Source organism: Medicago sativa, chromosome 1, assembly GCF_051527215.1.
Source record: "Medicago sativa cultivar Bolivia chromosome 1, Bolivia_mono, whole genome shotgun sequence".
Classification (NCBI taxonomy): Eukaryota; Viridiplantae; Streptophyta; class Magnoliopsida; order Fabales; family Fabaceae; genus Medicago; species Medicago sativa.
In genome coordinates, this window is record NC_140749.1 from 80831236 (window position 1) to 80853390 (window position 22155).

Here is a 22155-nt window from a genome sequence, read left to right on the forward strand (position 1 = left end):
TTTCTGAATTATCAACTACCATTCCAAACCATTAGTATCACTATATATAACTTATAAGTCAAAATATAAGGTGCATCGATGCTTTGAAGATATTGAGAGTAGAAAATTCGTTTGCCTTTGCATCTTACTTAAAATAAACATCACATGACAAAACTTGCACGTATCCTCATATTGTTGGATTTTTATCTTTTCAAAATAATAGGTTTGCATGGTCAATTATTTAACAAAAACCAAATTGGTTTCAAATATTTTTCAATAAAATAGTTATGAAATGTTATAGAGCATGTCCACACACTAGATTATTTTTGTTATTAGACTTTAATCAGTTTTCCACTTTCTTTCGATCTAAATAAATGATTTTCACAAATATTAAGCGTTTTCTTTTGTGTTTTTTCGTGATTTCGTCGTCTGAGTGCGACCTTGTGTTGTTCGTCGTCTTGTGCGGCGTTGTTTGATTTGGCATCTTGTTGCGGTGTTCGTTGGTTCATATTGAAAGATCAGCTTCAGTCAATCACAGATTCAATCAATGATTTGGACGCCAATGTTGCAGATCCAAAAGCAAGAGTATTCTGGTGATTTAGATTTTATCATATTTGTAGGCATTTTGCCGTTGTATGTTATTAACTTGGGTGTTGTGAGTTTGTTCGCAAATTCATCCTTTACGTTTTTAGCGATCTTGATTCTGATGTATTCTATCGATTTGAATGAATGAATATCGTTTTGTTTTTGTCAAAAAAAAAAAACCAATGGTAGTATAACTTTGTTTAAGAAACAAAAAAAAATATACATTTAATATATCTCATTTTAGTTTGTGAAAAAAAAAAAAAATATACATTTAAAGAAGTTTATTGCCGAAAGCTCTTAATCCCCACCTTAATTGTTGATATATGTATGTATATAATAGTATAGTATATAACATGATAATATAATACGTAATAATTTGGTGTTCAAGGTGCAAGAAGATAATGATATTCAATTAATTGGCCGTTCAATTTTTTTTATCATGGTAGTGTTTTTTTTTTTTTTGTGAGGAATATCATGGTAGTGCTTGAAAAGTTATTATAAATATTTTCATTATGATTTGAATTAGTGCAGATTGGATCATCCACTTTGAGTGGGTAATTTGGTTCGTTTTTTAGTTGCAATTCATTTTCAAAGCACGCCTTGTGTTTTAAAAATTGTTATTAATAAAATTATTTGATTTTACCACAAAAAAAAACATAAAAATATATTAATATATTTGAAATTCCAAATTTTTTTTTTTCGTATCAAACAGGTTTATCCAAATTCTCTGCATTTAGAAAATACAATATACTATAAATTAATTGATCTTCACGATCAATTTGAAATCAGTTCATTCACATTACACTTCACTAAATTATCTTTAAATAATATTTACTATTAGTTATATGAACACGTTGCTTTATAGAGCATATTCTTTCAAACTAGCCGGCTAAAATTTTCTTTTCAAAGTAAAATCATACTTATAAAAGATGTAAAAATCATTACGTACCATTCTAATTACTTGACGGATTCTTTACAACTAATTGTCGAATGCAATGGCACCAAAAAGGAAAAGAACAAATGCAGGTTTAGGTGATATCACTTGTTGACCAACTACACGGTTGCACTCCTCACGCATTACGGTGTAATCCAGAATTGTGTTATCTTGTTAACCAATTTCTTATTCATTTTCAAAGAAAAATGTGTTATCTTGCTTAAGCACTTCAAAAAACTTCAAAGAAACATGGCTAAATTGTTAATTTTTCCCTAACTAATTTATTACAGTAGAAACTCTTTAATTTAATACTCGGTAAATTAATAAACTCTCTAAAATAATAAATTTGTCCGGTCCCGACTTGGGCCAATGTAAAAAATTGAAAAACTCGATAAAATAATAAGATAATAATTTTTCGGGAGATCCCTTTATAATTTTCGGTCCCAAGAAAATCATAAATTAATAATTCATAGAAACTGAAAAAAATATATTAAGAATACATTGAACACATTTGTTCCTCTTGTTTACATTTACTGTACTTCAAAAGTCATTATTGATTTCCAATGCATATGAACACAATAGTTCCTAATTTACGTTGAGTCTCAAGGTTCGCTGCAACGTAATTCTAAGAGGCATAGACTAATTTGCCTTTTTGTTTGGTATGTACAGTATAATTACTTAAAAACTCTTTAAATTAATAATTATTAATTTATCGATAAATTAATAACTCTCTAAATTAATAAATTTCTCCGGTCCTGACGTTATTAATTTATAGAGTTTTAACTGTAGTTTTATTTTGCTCTCATAATTAATTGTCGTTATATTCAAATCTTTTAAATTTTAGTTGTACTTCTTTTCTTTTTTTTTTTTAAGGAAGAATTGTACTTCTGTTAGTCAAGTTGGTATCCTCTATTAACTTTTAATCCGAAAGATGTAAGGCGCAGTAACATTATAGTTGGTCGACCAAAGATCTAGTTAATTTTTTTTAATCTTAACCATTTAATCTATTTGTCAATAAAGTAACCTTTGGATCTTGGAGGTCTATTGTCTCTAATAGTAAAGAGTTGGTGCTTTTTGAGGAGAGATTTAGGTGAAAATCATTGAGTTATTATAAGAATGTAAAGGAGATAAGTTTAGGGGATGTTACTGGAAAATATTAAGAACTAAATTCCTTGATCACATTGTAACTCCTGTTCAAGGAAAGAAGGGTGAGACACACTATGATTTATCAAAAGGGGGATCCTTAGGAAGTTAAAGACAAAATTGAATGCTTTTAGGTTATACTTTAGGGTTGACAAACAATCTAAACACATATGTGAGCGAAATCATTGAGTCTCTTGTTTGAAGGAAGATATTGAAAAATGGTGGAAATTAGAGTTTATTCTTGGAGAACTTTTTAAAGGTTAATTTCTTGTAATCCTTGTATCTGTTTCTAAGAAACTCGTCAATCGTGGATTGATGAGTTGCTCTCTTCCCCTACGTTGGTTGATTCGGGATGAACTGAAAATGTCATGGTGTTTGCTCTTCTTCTCTTTTATCTTATTTTTATTGTATTTGTTTTGTTTGGTTCCTTTAATTATTGGTTATCACTAATTTTTCTCCACACATTGAAGTAGTTTGTTTCCTACTGTTTCTAACTGGGTCAGGGGCCAACGTAGCAGGCAATATGTCCCAATTCAAAGATGGTCCTATGAAAGACTACTTACATCTGTCTCAGGCGTGAAGTAGAGGAAGATGTCCAATTATCAAATTAGCCTCTAATTACCTACGAATACACAAAAATGGTTTGTATAGAGATAAATAAATATAGACAATATTTTTTTTAATAAGAGTATCGTCTGTGTGCAACTTTAAAAACTAATCAATCAAGTTAAGTAGGACTGTAATGACTAATAAAACTCTCGTTAGAAAAAATTTAATTCTGTTGTATTCAAACTCAGACGTATAGTTAAGCTGAAAAATATGTATTACCATCTCATTCAAGTATTTTTGGATAAAGAATCTTATATTTAAGAACAAATAAAATAAAAAACAATTAGTAATTTTTACTTTACTTTTTCTTATTACATTTTTTTACTTTACTTTTTTTGTCGATGAAGGTTAATGATAAAATAGAGCATTTAAAGCAATTCTCTAAATGTTCAAATCTTTAATTTTATTTACAATGCTAAACAAAACAAAAAGCATAAAAACTACTCTCCAGAAAAGAAAGTGTCAGCCACGTCAATCTTTAAAAAGATCATAAGATCTTCCAGCGGAAAGCCATAGAGTAGGAGATCTATGTCTTATGTTTAATGTTTGATGAAGTTCTAAGTTTAGCCACAAAATCTGCATGTTGGTTTTCCTCTTAAAGAGTGCAGTAAATTGTGACATTACGTTGCTCAATTAAATCATTGATGTCTTGAATCAAAAATGTGTAGATGTGAAACACCCTAGCGTGTAACAAAAAAAAAACACCATAGGGTGACGTTTAATTAAGTCAAAAATAAAATTTTTAGTTGAGTGATTGAAATGAGTAATTTTATTTTAAAAGAAGTTTGACGCCTGCACACCAAAAAAAAAATTGATGCACAATTAGTAAAATGTATTTTTATAGCATTGTTATTTAATTTATAAATTATTCAAAATAAACTATTATATAAAAATGGTAGTCCGTTTATAAATGGTGTTTTTTATGTTGACTCAAAATATATTAGTCAACTTATGTCACCAATTTTTGCTAAAAAAAAAAAAACTTATGTCACCAATTTAGTTAAGATTTATTTCTACCTATCCTTATTGATAGTTTAGGCCAGCATACCTCGTCAGCAGAGTATCAAACTATCCTCAAGTATCGCCTCATAATTCCATAATTTTCTATTAATGAGGTATGTCTTATTTGACATAAGACGTATGTACTTGCAGGAGTACAATAATCGTATCTAGGGTTTAGACTGTTTATGAGATGCCTTGAGAATGATTCCAAAGGTGGTATTTATAGTCCTTTGTGGGCTTGTTTTAGTGTGACTTAAGCCCCAAGTAAGCTGGGCTTTAGGTCTTTTTACCTGGTTCTAGATGCTTCTAGAAGCTGGTTAAGGCGACACCTTTGAAAGGGGACACCTAGACTTCCGGAGCCGTTCTGGAGGACGCCTAAGCCTTTCTAGAGGGTTTTAGGCCCTTAGAAATATATTGACGGTCCAACATACTTGGATACCTCTCGAGAGCACATAGTTCATTAGAGGAAGCTTCCAGGCTTAAAAAATAGGCATGACTTTGCCACGAATGTCATTTTTTATATATATTTAGGCAGACAAGAGTATCTACAGAGAAAGAGACGCGTCTAAACTTTTTGACCAACTCGCAGGAGAGTAGATCGACACTTAGGAGGGAAAGATGCATGCATCGATTTGACTGGAATTTTTCAACTTGTAGGATTGAGAGGATGAGGCTTTTAACGTGGAATGGACAACCCTCAAAGTCGCTCCAAGCAATGTGGTCAAACATGAGAAACATGTTCTTACAATCAACATGTTTTTATAAAATTTGTGTTTGACATTTTTTATTTCCTAGTACCAGAGGTTTGGAACTTCCACATAGAGTTCAAAAGTTCATGCATAGTGACGTTGCATCTCCTAGATCTATATATAACTTTTTAAAGGATTGATTTTGTCTTTTATAAAATTTAGCAACGCAACTTATTGTCCGCTTGCCTTTCATTTATGTGTAAACTTTTTATATACTTTTGAAGGAAGGAAAATATTATCATATGAAAGTCAAATTCTTTATTTTTTAAAATATTATCATATATAATAAGTTTTTTTTTTAAGGATATAATAAGTCTTATTTTTCCTTCTCACAATATATTCTTGCCTTTTTTTAGAAAAAAATGTCTTACTTTTCTAAATGAAATCGATGCACATTATAACTTTTGTTTTACCACAAACTTTTTTTTGTGGTGGTGACCGGGGTTTGAACCCCGGACCTTGCATATTTTATGCATTGTCCTTACCAACTGAGCTATGTTCACGAGGACTTGTTTTACCACAAACTAGTGTGTACGTTAATGAGTCTATTTGATGCGCATAAATAAGAATATGATAAGACAATATAGACCCTCGAAAAAAAAGACAATATAGACACCATGTGTTTGATGTACGTAAGATAAAAAAATATGATTGTATTATTTTACTACTTTTTAATTATGACATGCACTAATTATTCAAAAAAAAATTATTACATCCACTAATTAACATTTAAAAATAATTACAATATACAAACTAAATTAACATATTCGTTACTCTCTTTGTCCTTAAATATAATACATCTATATTATATTATAAAGAGAATATGTGGTTTAGACTGTCTTTTTCACTTTCAATTATACCCTTAAACAAATTTGATTATATGAATGTTATTTTGTTGGTGTCATTCAACATGATAATAATTTATATTATATTATTTATATCATTGAAAATGATAAGTATAGTTTGTTACAATATGAAAGTGCAAAATATCTATTATCCATACTTATAATTTTAATCAAAATCAAAATTATTTTAATCAAAATTCCGTTAAAAATATTGGTCGTAATTTATATGTATTATCGCAATAAAAAGAGCAGACATACGGACACAAAGTTCCTATTTGAACACTAGTTAATTATAATACATTTTTAGAAGATATTTTTGTCCTTAATTATAAGATGTTTTACAAATTTTTAAATGCATTTCTTATTTATTTTTCAAATATATTTTTTATTAAGTTTTTATTAATAATACCAGTATCAATTTGACTTGCAATATAAAAAATCAATATTGAATTTATTTAGACGCAAAAGATAATTTAGATATAGTATTCATTTTTAAAAAATCAATATGCGTAAACTGTGTAAAGAAGTCCTGTAAATTCGGAGATATCGTATTATTTTAAAGACCATGCACTAATAAAGTATCATACTAACCGTCACATGAGCTTAGCTTGGATGGTAGAGACATTACATAATATATGTAGGGGTTGGAGTTCAAACTCCAAACATTATACTTATTCATTTTAAAATTGTGAATTTCAAGTCATTAAACTATTTGACGAAAAAAATATCATAATAATTAATATCCTATCCATAATAAGATATGAATGAAACCTCTAAATATACAGTTGGATACAATACGGACATCTATGTTATATTTACAAACACTATGATACCATAAGAAACTATTAATATTTATCAACAATGAATTGGTCTAAATCGTAAAAAATAACCATGAATAGTTAAAAATGAATACTAATTCATATTTTTAAACTTCACAAGAAAAATATTTTAATAAAAATAATTATAATTTTAAGAATTTGATTTAATGATTAAAAAAATAGACATTGAACATGAGAGATCCTAAATTTGAATTCTGCTAATGCTTTAAAGGGAGGTAAATGTAAAACATTTTTCTTTGAGCTCTAAGAACTTCACCGTCTTAGATCGACAACATCCTTCGCTCTAATTTTTCTATATATAAAATAAAAAGAAAATCATTGTTAATAAGGAAAATTCGTAAAGTTGTCGTATTTATTCATCCATTTATAATTTTTCTTAATTTGAATAAAAGAAAACTTAAGAATTAAGACTAAGTTATTTGACTACAATATATATCCTTTATTATAAAAGCTAGACTTGCTTGGCTAGCATGTTTGCCCTAATCCTCCCTATTTTGCCCTAATTCCCTAGCTTTTTTCCCTCCTGAACATGTAGTAATTGCTCGAGTAATCTCATCCGTTCAAGCATTTGATCACATCCGTTTATTCGACCTTGAAAAAAGTTCTCTCACTTCGTTAATGCAATTGAATACCTATTAAAGCCTAATCAAGTCGAAACATGTACTAATCACTCTACCAATTACTGCCAATTGAATACCTATTAATGCTCACTTATAATGGCAATTAAGAACGTAGTTAATGGCTTGAAAACGTCGTTAATGGCCATTAAAAATGTTTCACGCATACACATAAACATCCCTAAGTTTATGGCAATTGAAGATGTTTCGCGCATACATTTTTTAGGCCTTGCTGTTTCACGCATACGCGCCCTGCTGTTTAACGCATACACTAATTCCTGTCATATTAGGCTACTAACATTTCAATGTTTCACATATGGATTATTTACACCATACTGTGCTATCTGATACAGAGTGGTAGGAGGATATGCGTTTCAGGTGAAATTTCCCTCGAATTTTACCACTAAAATATGCACTAATCACTCTACCAATTACTACCTATTAAAATTAATTATGACGTATTTATTTCAAAAAATAACACATATCATGGTTGATCCGATTTTGAATAGTAATTATTGCGTACTGTTAATGACAATTAAGAACGTAATTAATGGCTTGAAAAATAACACATATCATGGTTAACCACTCTACCAATTACTACCTATTAAATACAATTATGACATACTTATTTCAAAAAATTATTGCTGTTTAAAGGTTGATTCGATTTTTTTTTTTGAGGGAAGGTTGATTCGATTTTGAATATGACGTAGTGTTAATGGCAATTAGAAACATAGTTAAAGGCTTTAAAACGTCGTTAATGGCAATTAAAAACTTTTGAATAGTAATTATTACCTTTAGAACACTACGATTATTCACATTTGAAACTGACAAAGAGAATTGCCAATTACCTATTTAAATACCACTTAGTTGTGTTATTACAACCATTCTCTACTTTAAGCAAATATATATCAAATATAACTCTTTCTTGCACTTGGTAATATGGCAAACACTTTCACCCCCTTCTCAGCTGTGACAGGTGGAAGGAGGGATTTGAAGTTGATTGTCTGTGTGGCCCATATATGGCTGATCCGTGATAAGGAAAATCCAGACGATGTTATCTTCATGACCATGATATTGGTTGATGAGAAGGTATATTATATGTTTTGATCCTTTATTATAAAAGCTAGACTTGCTTGGCTATCATGTTTGCCCTAATCCTCCCTACTTTGCCCTAATTCCCTAGCTTTTTTCCCTCCTAAACATGTACTACTTGCTCGAATAATCTCATCCGTTCAAGCACTTGATCACATCCGTTTATTCAAACTTGAAAAAAGTTCTCTCACTTCGTTAATGCAATTGAATACGTATTAAAGCCTAATCAAGTCGGTCAACATTCCTATACACTAATTGCTAATCAGAAATAACTAATTCCCCTACACTAATTGCTAATCAGAAATAATATAAACATCCCTTAGAAAGCGGCAATTGAAAATGTTTCACGCATACATTTTTTACTGTTTCACGCATACACTAATTCCTATCACATTATTCTACTGACATTTCAATGTTTCACGCATGCATTTTTTTACACTATAATGTGCTATCCGATATAGAGTGATAGGAAGATATGCGTTTCAAGGTGAAAATTCCCTCCAATTTTACCACTAAAGTATGCACTAATCACTCTACCAATTACTACCTATTAAAAGCAATTATGACCTACTTATTTCAAATATTAACACGTATCAAGGTTGATTCGATTTTGAATATGAATTATTACGTATTGTTAATGACAATTAAGAACGTAGTTAATGGCTTAAAAATGTCGTTAATGACAATTAAAAACTTTTAAGTCGCATATTTTTGTATAGGAATTACTTTTAATTGCTTTTATGCATTATGCACCAATCACTCTACCAATTACTACCTATTAAAAGCAATTAACTACGTACTTATTTCAAAAATTAACACGTATCAAGGTTGATTCGATTTTGAATAGTAATTATCACGTATTGTTAATGGCAATTAAGAACGTAGTTAATGGCTTGAAAACGTCTTTAATGACAATTAAAAATTTGAAAGTCGAATATTTTTGTATAGGAATTACTTTTAATTGCTTTTATGCATTATGCACCAATCACTCTACCCATTACTACCTATTAAAAGCAATTAACTTCGTACTTATTTCAAAAATTAACACGTATCAATGTTGATTCGATTTTGAATAGTAATTGTTACGTACTGTTAAAGGCAATTAAGAATGTAGTTATTGGCTTGAAAACGTCGTTAATGACAATTAAAATCATGAAAGTCGAATATTTTCGTATAGGAATTACTTTTAATTGCTTTTATGCATTACACCCTCCGGTCACTATTATAAGCAAAAATCAACATTTTGGATTCATACATTTAATGATGTATGTGGTCTATAATAAAGACCACATACATCATTAAATGAATGAACCTACAATATTGTTTTTTGCTTATAATAGTGACCGGAGGGTGTATGGAGTAACCACTCTACCAATTACTACCTATTAAAATCAATTATGACGTACTTATTTCAAAAAATAACACGTATCAAGGTTGATTCGATTTTGAATAGTAATTATGACGTAGTGATAATGGCAATCAAGAACGTAGTTAATGGCAATTAAAAACTTTTGAATAGTAATTATTACCAATAGAAAACTATGATTAATAATCACATTTGAAACTAACGAAGAGAATTGCCAATTACCTATTTAAATACCACTTAGTTGTGCTAATACAACCATTCTCGACTTTAAGCAAATTTAAGCAAATATAACTCTTTCTTGAACTTGCTAATATGGCAAACATTTTCACCCCCATTTCAGCTGTGACAGGTGGAAAGAAGGATTTGAAGTTGATTGTCTGTGTGGCCCATATATGGCTGATCCGTGATAAGGAAAATCCAGACGATATCATCTTCATGAACATGATATTGGTTGATGAGAAGGTATATTATATAAATCGATTGTATAAATAAATGATCCTTTTTTCAAGTTGCCACTACGATAACATATACTATGGTTTATGTTAATGACATGTTATTTTTTGTTTAGCGAGGACGGATCCATGCCACTATTCATAAGTTCCTGGTGTCAACGATTCAAGGAATGGTTGAAGAAGGAGGAACATATAAGTTAGAGAATGTCATGATAGGAGTTAATGAGGGGAATTACAAACTCTTGCCACACAAGCACAAACTTAATATGGAATTGGTGTAAGGGTTGGATCAAGTTTCAAAGGAGTCAATTTTTGTTTGTTTTATTTGTAATGACTATTAACAAAAGTTACTTTAAGAGATGGGTTGAATACGTAAAAAAAAAAGGTTGATGATAACCAATGATGAATGTGAAAATACTAATGTCACTTCAAATGTCGTTTTTATAGTATTTCATAATGTATGATATCTAATGTAAAATGTACGATTTTCAAACTATAGTCAAGATGATATGATTAATGTAATACATTTTTATCATGTGAATATTTCATATATTTTTTATTATTATGATATAACTTATTCGTACATATTTTAGTCGGTGGAACCCGTGCGGAGCACGGGTCGATGGTCTAGTTGCATGAATTCTTGTTATCTCTATCTCATTATACAAGTCTCATTTATAATATTTCTTAATCTCAAATAATTGTCACTTTAAAATAAAATAAAATAAACTTTTATTTTGCTTTCTAACAATGTTTTATTTAATTGAATAACTCTTCTAACTTTTTAAATGACAAAAAGGAGATTATCTTAAAAAGTCACATAATATGATATAAGACAATAATGCATAACTTTTTATACAGATTTTGTCCATCAAAAGCAATCTCATTCAAAATACATCAAAAATTAGATATAACATATAGATAGTCTATCATATTAAGCTTAGTTTGTTAATTTGCCAAAGAGACGTGTGAAATGATACACAAACCATTTTGAATATGATATGGACCCCACTTTACATATATGACCAAAAAACCGAAGTTAGAGCCACTTTTGAAGTTAAAAACCACTAACATAGGAGGGTGTCTGTCATGTCCTGGTTTTGGCGCTTTCATAACCACTCACAATTTTCTTAGTTCCATTTCTTGCCATATTCACCATATATACATTAATTAAATTCATTCACTTTGGTCAAAAAAATTAAAACATTAAATTCATTTTTCTTTTATTTTATTTTATTTTTAGTTTTTCTCGCCACCTTAAACTGCGTCGGAAACTGTTAAACCTCTTCCTTCAAACGTTAAACCATTTTTTTCTTCATTGCTCTCTTCACCAAAAATGGGATTCTTTGAAAGTTTCTTGGGTGTTTTTGGTTTTGCTATTGGAATTCCTCTTGGTCTTCTTCTTGGTTTCTTTCTCTTTGTTTATTCTGAATCAAAGCAAGTCAAGGTTAGTGTTTTTTTTTAATCTTTTTGCATGATCATTTTTTTCATTTCAATTTAACCCACATTTGTTTTTATCAGTTTTTTCTGAACTGATTTGAGGTTTAGATACCCTTTTTCTTTGTGAATTCTGGGTATGCTTCAAAATTTGATTTTTTTTGAATTTTTTTGATGTTGCAGGATCCTGTTGTTAGACCAATTAGTGAATTAGGCCCACTTGCTTTGCAAGAACTTATGCCTGAAATTCCTCTCTGGGTGAAGACACCTGATTACGAAAGAGTTAGTTTTATCAATATTTTGTTTATAAATTCTGAACTTTAAATTTTGATGATTTTACTGTGTTATTGATATTTGCATGTTTCATCAGGTTGATTGGTTGAACAAGTTTTTATTTGATATGTGGCCTTTCTTGGAGAAGGTACTTGATTCAGTGATCATATGGGGAATTTTGTGTTTTTATTAGATGATTATTGTTTAATGGTGATTTTGTTTTTGTGTACAGGCAATTTGTGGGATAATTAGAACTACAGCACAACCAATATTTGATGAATACATTGGAAAGTATCAGATCAAGGCAATTGAGTTTGATCAATTGAGCCTTGGTACTCTTCCTCCCACTATTTGTGGTAAGTCGGTCTTTTTGTGTCGTGTTTTGTTGTATAATCCGAAATTCAACTGTTTTAGAAGAAATTTCATGTTAGTACATGGTTAGATGTCATTGTGTGCATAAAGGTAGAATAGTAGAGGTGCAATTGGGTTGAGGAGATCAATGGGAAGGTTGTGTCATAAGAGTTCTTATCGCTGATTATAGTTTGGCATTTTGGGTCCTAAAATGAACATATATGAATTGAATGAAATTACTGGATGAAAATACTAATTGAAATGCAAATTGACATTATATTTGTGGCTAGAGTAATGAAGAACATATGGTTCTGCAATGTAATCCCATTGGTATGTGCCATAAGTATCTTCTCGGTAGCACGTTCAAATCACCCAATCTAGACGTAAAATAAATGTAAAATGATAGATCATACATGTTCAATCAAATATGAATCCTTGGAAGTTTAAAGTAGACTCGTCCTTTAGAACATAATGAACGCATAAGTTTTTCTTATCTACCCTTATCAAATATCGATATACTTTATAAAGTTCAGTTAACACTTTCTGCAACCTATACGTTCACTAAGTCAAAGGTATTAAGGTCTTGTCTTATATTTAATTTGTTTTTCACTGTTTGTTGTAATTCTGCAGGTATGAAAGTTTTGGAAACAAATGAAAAGGAATTGGTCATGGAACAAGTCATCAAATGGGCTGGCAACCCAAACATAGTATTGACCTTGCATGTGTTGTCTATGAAGATCAAAGTGCAGGTCTGTTAAGCCTGCCCTCACAGAAAATTAGAAATTAATAATTGTTTTTTAAGTTCCTCTAATATTGATTTTGATTTTTCTCAGTTGGTAGACTTGCAAGTTTTTGCGACGCCGCGGATAAGTTTAAGACCTTTGGTGTCTACACTTCCATGTTTTGCAAAGGTTGTGGTGTCTTTGATGGAGAAGGTAAGGGAAATATTCTTCTAATTTCACTTCTCGGCTTTTATATTATTAGATTAGAAGTCAGAAAAATCCCTTCTCATCTGATAAATAATTATGTTCAATGTACAGCCTCATGTGGATTTTGGGTTGGCGATATCTGGAGGGGACATCATGTCAATACCTGGTCTTTATAGATTTGTTCAGGTACAGCCATTTCTGTTGACGTCAACTTTCCTGCGAATGGAAGTTTCCTAGTTGTAAATTTCATTTAACATCATTGAATTCAATTGATCACTAAGAACACGGGAATTTTAGGAATTTGGTGGTTTTAGTTTGTGAAAAATTTATCATTCCTATGCACATTTAATATTCAGTTCGTTGATGGATTTGTTGATTGTTTACATGTTATCTTTGTTGTTACTTTCTCGCTGTCACATTTCCCCCCTGCACTTCATGAACTAACTACTTCAGTTGCTCGCAGGAAACAATAAAAAAACAAGTTGCAAACCTTTATCTTTGGCCTCAGATCTTGGAAATCCCTATTCTTGATGAATCAACGTAAGTCTTGTAAAATATTAAAATGATAGAGTTCTATATGCCACTGAAGTTACTTTTATGGTTTATAAGCTTTGTAAATTTTTATCTTGCATTTTTTACAAATAATATATGCAAGGACATACCTGCTCCTTATTTAGATAAGTCAACATAGTTAAGTGTGAGCCCCTAATAATTATTTTGCGTATAATATTTCTCAGTGGCTAACAATTCCTGGAATTACACAAAACTGATATCAGATGTCTTTCCTGAATTATTTTACTATTTAACATATCATATGATCTAAAATAATGCATTTGATATTAAAATATACTGCAAATTAGTATCGTCAAAGTTTAAGTTTCACAATAACTTTATATTTGCTCTGTGTTAAACATGAGCATTAGCAATTGGGTCCTTATTTTTCTTCACATATTTATAGGGTAGCAATAAAGAAGCCAGTGGGAATATTACATGTGAATGTGGTTAGGGCAGTCAAGCTTTTGAAAATGGATTTGTTAGGAACTTCTGATCCATATGTCAAACTGAGCCTGACTGGGGACAAACTTCCAGCGAAGAAAACCACTATCAAGAGGAGGAATTTGAATCCTCAATGGAATGAGAAATTCAAGATTGTTGTGAAGGACCCTCAATCTCAAGTTCTCCAATTACAAGTCTATGATTGGGACAAGGTTTTACTTATCTTCTTCTGGTTACTTTTTCAAATTTTGGTATTAAGCACTTGTCATGAATAGTAGTAGTAGTCACCTATTGACCAAACACTCTGTCTTGAAAGCATCTAATGTCAGCCCTTAAGATTGTCATATTTGAATGGATTATGGATGGTCTTCATTTTGCCTTTGAAAATGGTCAAATGAAGCTTAATTGACTACTTATTTTCAAACTTTGTTTATAAAATTGGAATCTTTATGGTTAAGTTATTTGTGTAAGACAAATAAAACTGATTAATGACATTCAAGTCTCAGATGGACGGCAACCATACAATATTTTCAAACGGAAACTTTGGAACCAATTTCAAGGAGTGAATTTACCTTTTTTACTAGAGGCACATAGTTGGTTTTTTATTTTTAAAGAATTTCTTTGTTTTCTGTATGTCGGCAGCTGCATGTTTAATTTTTCTTCTTCAAAGTTATGTTGGCATTTACGAGACAATTTATTTGTAAATTTTAGATTAGTTATTAGTATGATACAGACACAATCTATCTTTCTCCAATCTTATTTTTCATCTCTGTCCATTTGATTCATTGATGATATGCAATTAAGTGCAGGTTGGTGCACATGACAAGCTGGGAATGCAGTTAGTCCCTCTAAAGCTGCTTAAGCCGTATGAGAATAAAGAATTTACACTTGATTTGCTTAAGGACACAAATGTCAATGAGACTCCAAATAAGAAGTTTAGAGGGCAAATTGTGGTGGACATGACTTTTGTTCCATTCAGAGAAGATAGTATGAAATTCGGTGGATCGTCAGAAGGATATGTCAGAAAGGATAGTGGAATTGATAGTGTATCTGATGATGAGGTCCAAGAAGGAGCGGGTTTGCTTTCAGTTGTGGTACAGGAGGCTGACGAAGTTGAGGGTCATCACAATAATCCCTTTGCAGTGATCACCTTTAGAGGCGAAAAGAAAAGGACAAAGGTAAAATTTTCTCCTTCGGTATAGATGTGGCTCAAAACAATACAGAATCTGTTCATTCAAAACCAATTTTTGTCACTACATAAAATTTATATTGTTAAAAAAAATGCGAGCAATCATACTATCATTTGTATGCATGACTAACTCAGCCAAGTTAGTATTATTTAATTTGCTTGAAAAAATTTATTTTGGAATTTATTTTTTTGCAGATGATGAAGAAAACCCGTCAACCACGTTGGAATGAAGAATTCCAGTTTATGCTAGAGGAGCCTCCTCTACATGAGAAGATACACATCGAGGTCATGAGCAAGAGGAAGAACTTCAGTTTTCTGTCTAAGGTGCCATTTCATTTTTCTCTTCATTACAACTTATATTTCCTCCTAAAGTCCTAATAGATTTCTTGAAACTTTAAGGGTCCGTTTACTTCTAGTGTTTTCTGTTTTCATTCTCACTGATAAATAAACATCAAAGAAGACATTATGAATGTTGTTGAAAATGCATTTCATAATAGATTGATTATTTTTAAAAATTATGAAAAGTTTCGAAACATTGTTTTTCAGTGTTTCTGAAAATGCATTCTATTTAGTTAGCTTTCATATTCTCCCTATCACAATTAAAAAAAATTCATAACCAATTATGATTCCAAAAATTGTTAGAAGCTAAACAGATTGTTATTGTTAGCTCTCTCTATCCCTCATGTAGTTTATCTCAACTAACAAAATGCAGGAATCCCTGGGGCATGTGGAGATTAATCTGAGTGATGTGGTGCATAATGGCCGCATTAACGACAAGTACCATCTAATAAATTCAAGGAATGGAGTAATTCATGTTGAGATAAAATGGAAGGTGGTTTAACAAACTAAACCAGTGTATGGGGGCAAAACTCAAAAAAGTCTATAAACTCATTATTCTTTGTTTGCCTTTTGCTTTATTTGTTGTACCTAGCCAACAATGTTTTTGGTTTTTACAGTGTATCTATATAGAAGAGACAAACAATGCACATCATTTAGATAAGTATTCATATACATCACAGAAAGTATTGTCACAAACTTTGTCGTCAATGATTTTGTTTCTCGAAACCTACCAAATTTGCTAACTTAAATTCACATATATTTAATAGAAGTGTTTTAGGAAGTTATAACTAAAAAATGATTAAATATTGTCAAAGGTGTGAGTGCAACTTGCTAACATACTCCTTATGATTTCTTTCAAAAAAAAAAAAAAAACTCCTTATGAGAAATATGTTAGTATACATTAGCCATTCTTATAGGCATTTTCTAACATGTACCCACTTAGTTGTAGACGGAATATGCTAGTAAATTATAACTAAAAGATTGTTGAACCATCTCCTTGTGTTGAAAGTCTTCCTGACAACTTGTTCGATTGTTCCTGCAACTTATGTGATTGCTCAAAGTCCAATGTTATGGTCTCTGAAAATTGCACTTTAGGCAGTCTGGTTTAGGGGTGGCAAAATGGATGGATTGGATGGATATGGATTTGGATCTTAATGTTATGATCTTGATTTGCTCCAAGGCACCCTGAAGTTACTCTAAATGGCAGTTAACTGTCGTTTGCTGTCTACTGCACTTAATTGTTGTTCACTGTAATTTCTGGACCCCTCATGACCCAATTGTTAATACCATTATAGGCAATTGTTAAATACTTTATGAGTTGTTAAAATATGCACCATTGCAGTAAAAAAATATTGTGGTTTGTATGTGATGTGACACAATGGAGTCCACTAAATAAGAGTTAAGCTGCCCAAAATGAGTAAGTTAAATTATGTCCCATTGGAGATGATTTCAGATTCAATACTTTGCACACGAGCTGAGTGTTTGGGGTAGAGAAAGCGGTCTAAAGTTATAGGCACCTCAATTCAGCATTTTAATAGCCTCACACCCTAATATTTAATCACCTTTTGATATAAGAGGAGTCATACACGAGGCAAATGTCCAAAACTCGCTAGTTGAAGGAAGAAATATACATTTAACTTTGTTGCATTTACTTGTTAAAAAAACTTTTCTGGATTTGGAGTAAGACTTAGGCACCCCACTTAGTGGTATAAGGCTTGGTTGTTGTTGTTGTGGAATAGGACTTGGGCGAAAAAATAAAAATAAAAAATTGTCAGACCAATCAATTGATTACTTGCTAAAAAAACTGAGTAAGACTTAGGCAACAAAAAAAAATTCAGACCAATCAACTGATGGTTGCTCAATAGGCACTTCAAAATTGTTCACTTAGTTGAAAAAAGAATTGGTAGAAAGTTATGACGCGATCAAATTTTATACATAAAAACAATCAATTGAAAGTTACCACTCGATCGAAGACGAAATTGAGGTGTCTATTGAACAACTTTCCAATCAATTTAGCTAGCAAAATGATGTGAGCTTAAGTTATAAAGTCCATTGGAGTTAAATGCATTGAAAGTTGCTCTTTTCCCATTAAGATTTGCTCACTCTCATACAAACTGACGAAAATACCTCCAACGTGACTTAAGTTACGTTGGAATACAACCTACATGACTTAACTCACGTTGAATCACGTTTGGAGCACCACATTAACTCACGTTGGTAACAAACCCATTCCTTTTTATTGATTTTTTTGCCAAAATGTGCTTGTGTGTGGTTTATAGTTCACTAACTTGTGTGTTATTTTGTACCAACAAATGGCACGCTCATTCTTCTAGTTTAATGGTGAGGTGTTTTAAATAGATTCACACAATTGGCAATGGCATGCTCATGTTTTAAATATATTATATGCAAGAGAATATACCTTTAATAGTTTACAATGAAAATATGCGGTTGGTATTGATTTAAATGATGGCATTGAAGAATGAAAAAATGACTCAGAACTTGCATGTATGCAAGCATTATTGCATGCGTTAACATGTATTAGATCCTACATTTAGAAAGTAGCTTGTAAGTTAGACAAGGAAAGGCAGAGGGGATGAAGGGAAGCCATGAAAGCATGTGACTCATCTTGATGATGGTTTAGAAAGAAAGGAAAGTGTGGATGATATACCAACATTATGAAATCATGAAAAATTTGAAGGAGTAAATCAAAGGGAGTTAACTCACGTTAGTGTCCGGAACGTGATTCCGTATGACTTAAGTTACGTAGGTGTATAATCTAACGTGACATAAGTCACGTTGCGTTTAACACCTACATGAGTAAAATCATACTGGGGTATTTTCGGTCGTTTAGTTGGGAGTGAGCAAAACGTGATGGGAGAAGAGCAATTTTTAAATGCATTTATGGGGTCGATGCTTAATGTTATTATTTGGGCTGGACTGAAAAGAAGATAATAACTGGGCTATGGAATATCTTTCACCATACTTGTGCTAGATAGTGGCAACTAGGGGTGGGAAAAAAAAACCAAAAAATCAAACTAAATTGCTGAACTAAACCAAACCAAATAATAATTCTGCAACTGAACTGAAACAACTTGGCTCGGTTCAGTTCAATTCATGATTTATCAGTTTAGTTCGAAACAGTTTGTTAGGTTTTAAAACTTCTAAAATTCGATTTTGTTTGGTTTTTATATTATTTTTTTTCAACGGTATCAATAATAATAATTCGGTTCGGTTAAAAACAGTTCAGTTTGATTTGGAACAGTTCAGTTCAAAATGCAAACAGTTCGGTTCAATTCAATTATTTTGAATTTAGCAAACAACTCATCAGTTTTCATCCTTAACCGAATATGCCTACCCATACCTATCACCATTTTCCGGAGACTAGACTTCTTTAATTTTCTGTTCTGTTCTTTTATTTGCGAGTTTTTCTTTCTGTTATTGAGAGAATTGAGATGGCAAGATACACTTTAAAAATAAAAATAAAAGGGTTAATTACTCCAAGTATACATATTCCCTTTTTCCTCTTCACATATATAATCCCTGCAAAATAAATAAAAATTAAATAAAAATAAAAAACAATAGGCCAGTTTATATAATTGAAAGAAAAAATATACTAGTTCTTTTGTGAGAAATTTTCAATGTTTTTAAGATGCATTTGTTTTACATTCGAATAATTTTAAAATGCATTTGTTGTTTAAAAGTCTGTCTAAAAGCTTTACCTTTTCTTTGTCAAAGGCTATTATTGAAAAGAGCCTTTTTATTTAATTTTCTTCCCCCATTTCTCTGAAGGAGTGTTGGATGCTAGGGTGTCTTCAATGATGTCAATCAATAGAAAGTCTCCTCAAGATTTAACTAATATGTCATGGTAGGGAACAATAGAAATGCATGAGTACGTACGACATGAAAATAAATTCACTCTAACATGAAAAATCTAGAGGCCCCCAATGGAACTTCTCTGCAAAACATTTGCATGAACCTTCTCATGTTTGAATCTTGACAGGCTTTTGATGTGTTTGGTTGCAGTTATGTAGATATGTAAATCAAGCAAATAAGAAAGCTAGCTAGCACAAACTAAAGTATGAAGGAAAAAAAATTAGGTTTTGAAGGGAAGAAAAAGACTTGCATTTGCTCAATCTAGGATAATGATTTTAAACAAATGGACCCCACAGAATGTATAGATTAGGTTTGACTTGTTTGATCATCAGTACATGTGACATCATAATTAACAAAAACCACCGTTGGTTGGCTGTTCTCTATGGGAGTAATCACTTGCAACTCCTTTAACATCCATGTCGATAAATAATGATACTCCTTCCGTCCGATAATATGTGACCTAATTGACTTGTCACATATGCCAATGTATAATTTTGAATTTAAATATTTTTAATAATCTATTTTAAAAAAATTATAAAAATTTGATATTTGGAAAATAATTATCGAGACGAATCCAACAACATCTTATATGCTATATTTTGTATTTATATATTAGTAGAAAAATAGGGTCAAAACATGTTATGTGAACAATTCAGATTTTTAAATTAGGTCATTTAAAATAGAACGGAGGGAGTAATAGAAATCGAATTGAGAACTCTGGATATTACAAACAATCAAATTTTTTCTTATGTAGTTGTATATATGATCAAGGTTACACTTGGACGACATGGTGACAATGTGTTTATCTCTCTCATAATCCACCATTCTTTCTCGTCAAAATTAAATTATTTAATCATTCATAAAAGAGTATTTCGCATTAAAATACAATAATGTCACCAATATCACTAAAACTCAATATCACCTAAATATTTTACATGGGATCGAAGGTACTTAAAAACAAAGGAACCAAGAGAGTATAAAAATACTCCCACACCTTATGTTCCAAACACTTGCGTTAACCCAGTGGCCATAGTGTGTGTAAATAAAGATAATAATATACAATAAATCAGTTGTAAAAAATCTTGCCTTTATGGACAAAAATACTGTAATGATAGAACTTTAAAATACGTATATATTAATGTGTCACGTGATAGCTTCTAACGACATGAGTTAGTGAAGAAGCTATTTTGAATGATTTTTACAGTTTTGAGAGTGTGTTTATCAATTTGAAGAAATGATAAATTATTTTTAAAAAGACTAATTTTTCAATTTCCAATTCATGCACAATTGCAATTATGACAAATTTGTTTATAAGATGACTTAAATGTCAAACCAAATTAGTCCATAGCTAGCGAACAAATTTGTCCATAGCTAGCAAATTTGTTTATGAATCAATTTCCAATCAACATGCAATGTGACACATTCGATTAATGTCTCATGTTATAGCTTCTAACGACATGAGTCAATGATGAAGCTATTTCGGATGATCTTTACAATTTTGAAGGTGTCTTTATCAATTTGAAGAAATGATAAACTATTTTGACCGATATAGGTTACAAATTTTGATGATGAATATTTGTCTAATCACTGATAATTTTGTGGAAGTAATGGATTAAAAAGATATAAGTATAGTATCTTATACTGTCTTGAATAATTACAAAAGTGGGTGGCACCATGAGAGTAGAGGTTCCCTAGCACACTAAAAAAGGTTCAGCTTTCTCGTTGACTTAGCCATAAAGTCTGGCAATTTTGGAGGTAGCTAAAGGGAATCCTATTCCCCTCTCCCCACAAAGGGTTTCATGAGGATTCTCTCTTAATGGTTCACCACTCATTGCTAGGAAGAAGTTCTACTCATGAGTTCTCTTGCACACAAAATACAATATATACATACACTCTTCATCAAGGTGAGTGAGTGAGTCATGTGTGTGCCCTCAAAAGGAGGGAGTGTTAATTGAAAAGTAGTCACTTTCTTTGTTCCTTATTGATGTTTTCTTGTGGGGGAGAGGAATAACTTTTTTGCATACTAGAAAGATTGGGCGTTTTTTCTTTTATCTTAAAAAGTTAATTGGTCTTTTGAGGGAGTAAAGTAAGTGGGAATAGGCAACACCACTCAAAAGCTAACTAAGTATATCGTTAATTTTGGTCTTCCTATTCCATTTCATGTATGGATGATATTTAATTTTGGCTTAGTGCACTAAAAATTATCATCATGGCCTTATAAAGATTCTTTGATGGAAGACCAATACATAGTGCAAGCATCAAAATCCTTTTGACATTATTCCCCCAAGACCAACCATAGATATGTCAAATGGGAACCAGAATTTATCCATACATTTTCAAAAGCAATTTTATTAGAATTTCAAAGCCACTAGGCATTGATGTTATGAACTACTCCCTCCGGTCCTTATTATAAGAAACAGTTGACTTTTTTGGTTCATAGAATAATTAATGTATCTTGTTATAAATATAGACTAGATACATCACTTACACAATGAACCTAAAAAGTCAACTTTTTCTTATAGTAATAAGGACCGGAGGGAGTATTACATAAATATG

The 22155-nt window shown here is 31.1% G+C and overlaps 1 protein-coding gene across 1 annotated transcript; it reads left to right on the forward strand.

Moving 5' to 3' along the window:
• Positions 1–11399: 11399 nt before the first annotated feature.
• SYTC (Calcium-dependent lipid-binding (CaLB domain) family protein) lies at positions 11400–16422 on the forward strand. Its single transcript, XM_085739681.1, has 12 exons — positions 11400–11659; positions 11833–11931; positions 12020–12070; positions 12155–12278; positions 12904–13022; positions 13107–13208; positions 13314–13388; positions 13666–13742; positions 14161–14410; positions 15008–15376; positions 15583–15711; positions 16100–16422. Exons 1-12 carry the CDS (start codon positions 11549–11551, stop codon positions 16226–16228), a joined length of 1635 nt encoding a protein of 544 aa, XP_085595807.1. The 5' UTR covers positions 11400–11548; the 3' UTR covers positions 16229–16422.
• Positions 16423–22155: the final 5733 nt, after the last annotated feature.

Coding starts and splice junctions, on each gene's coding strand:
- SYTC (XM_085739681.1), top strand. CDS start 11,549: ATGGGATTCTTTGAAAGTTTCTTGGGTGTTTTTGGTTTTGCTATTGGA. Junction 11,660..11,832: donor CTGAATCAAAGCAAGTCAAG/GTTAGTGTTTTT, acceptor TTGATGTTGCAG/GATCCTGTTGTTAGACCAAT. Junction 13,389..13,665: donor GTCTTTATAGATTTGTTCAG/GTACAGCCATTT, acceptor AGTTGCTCGCAG/GAAACAATAAAAAAACAAGT.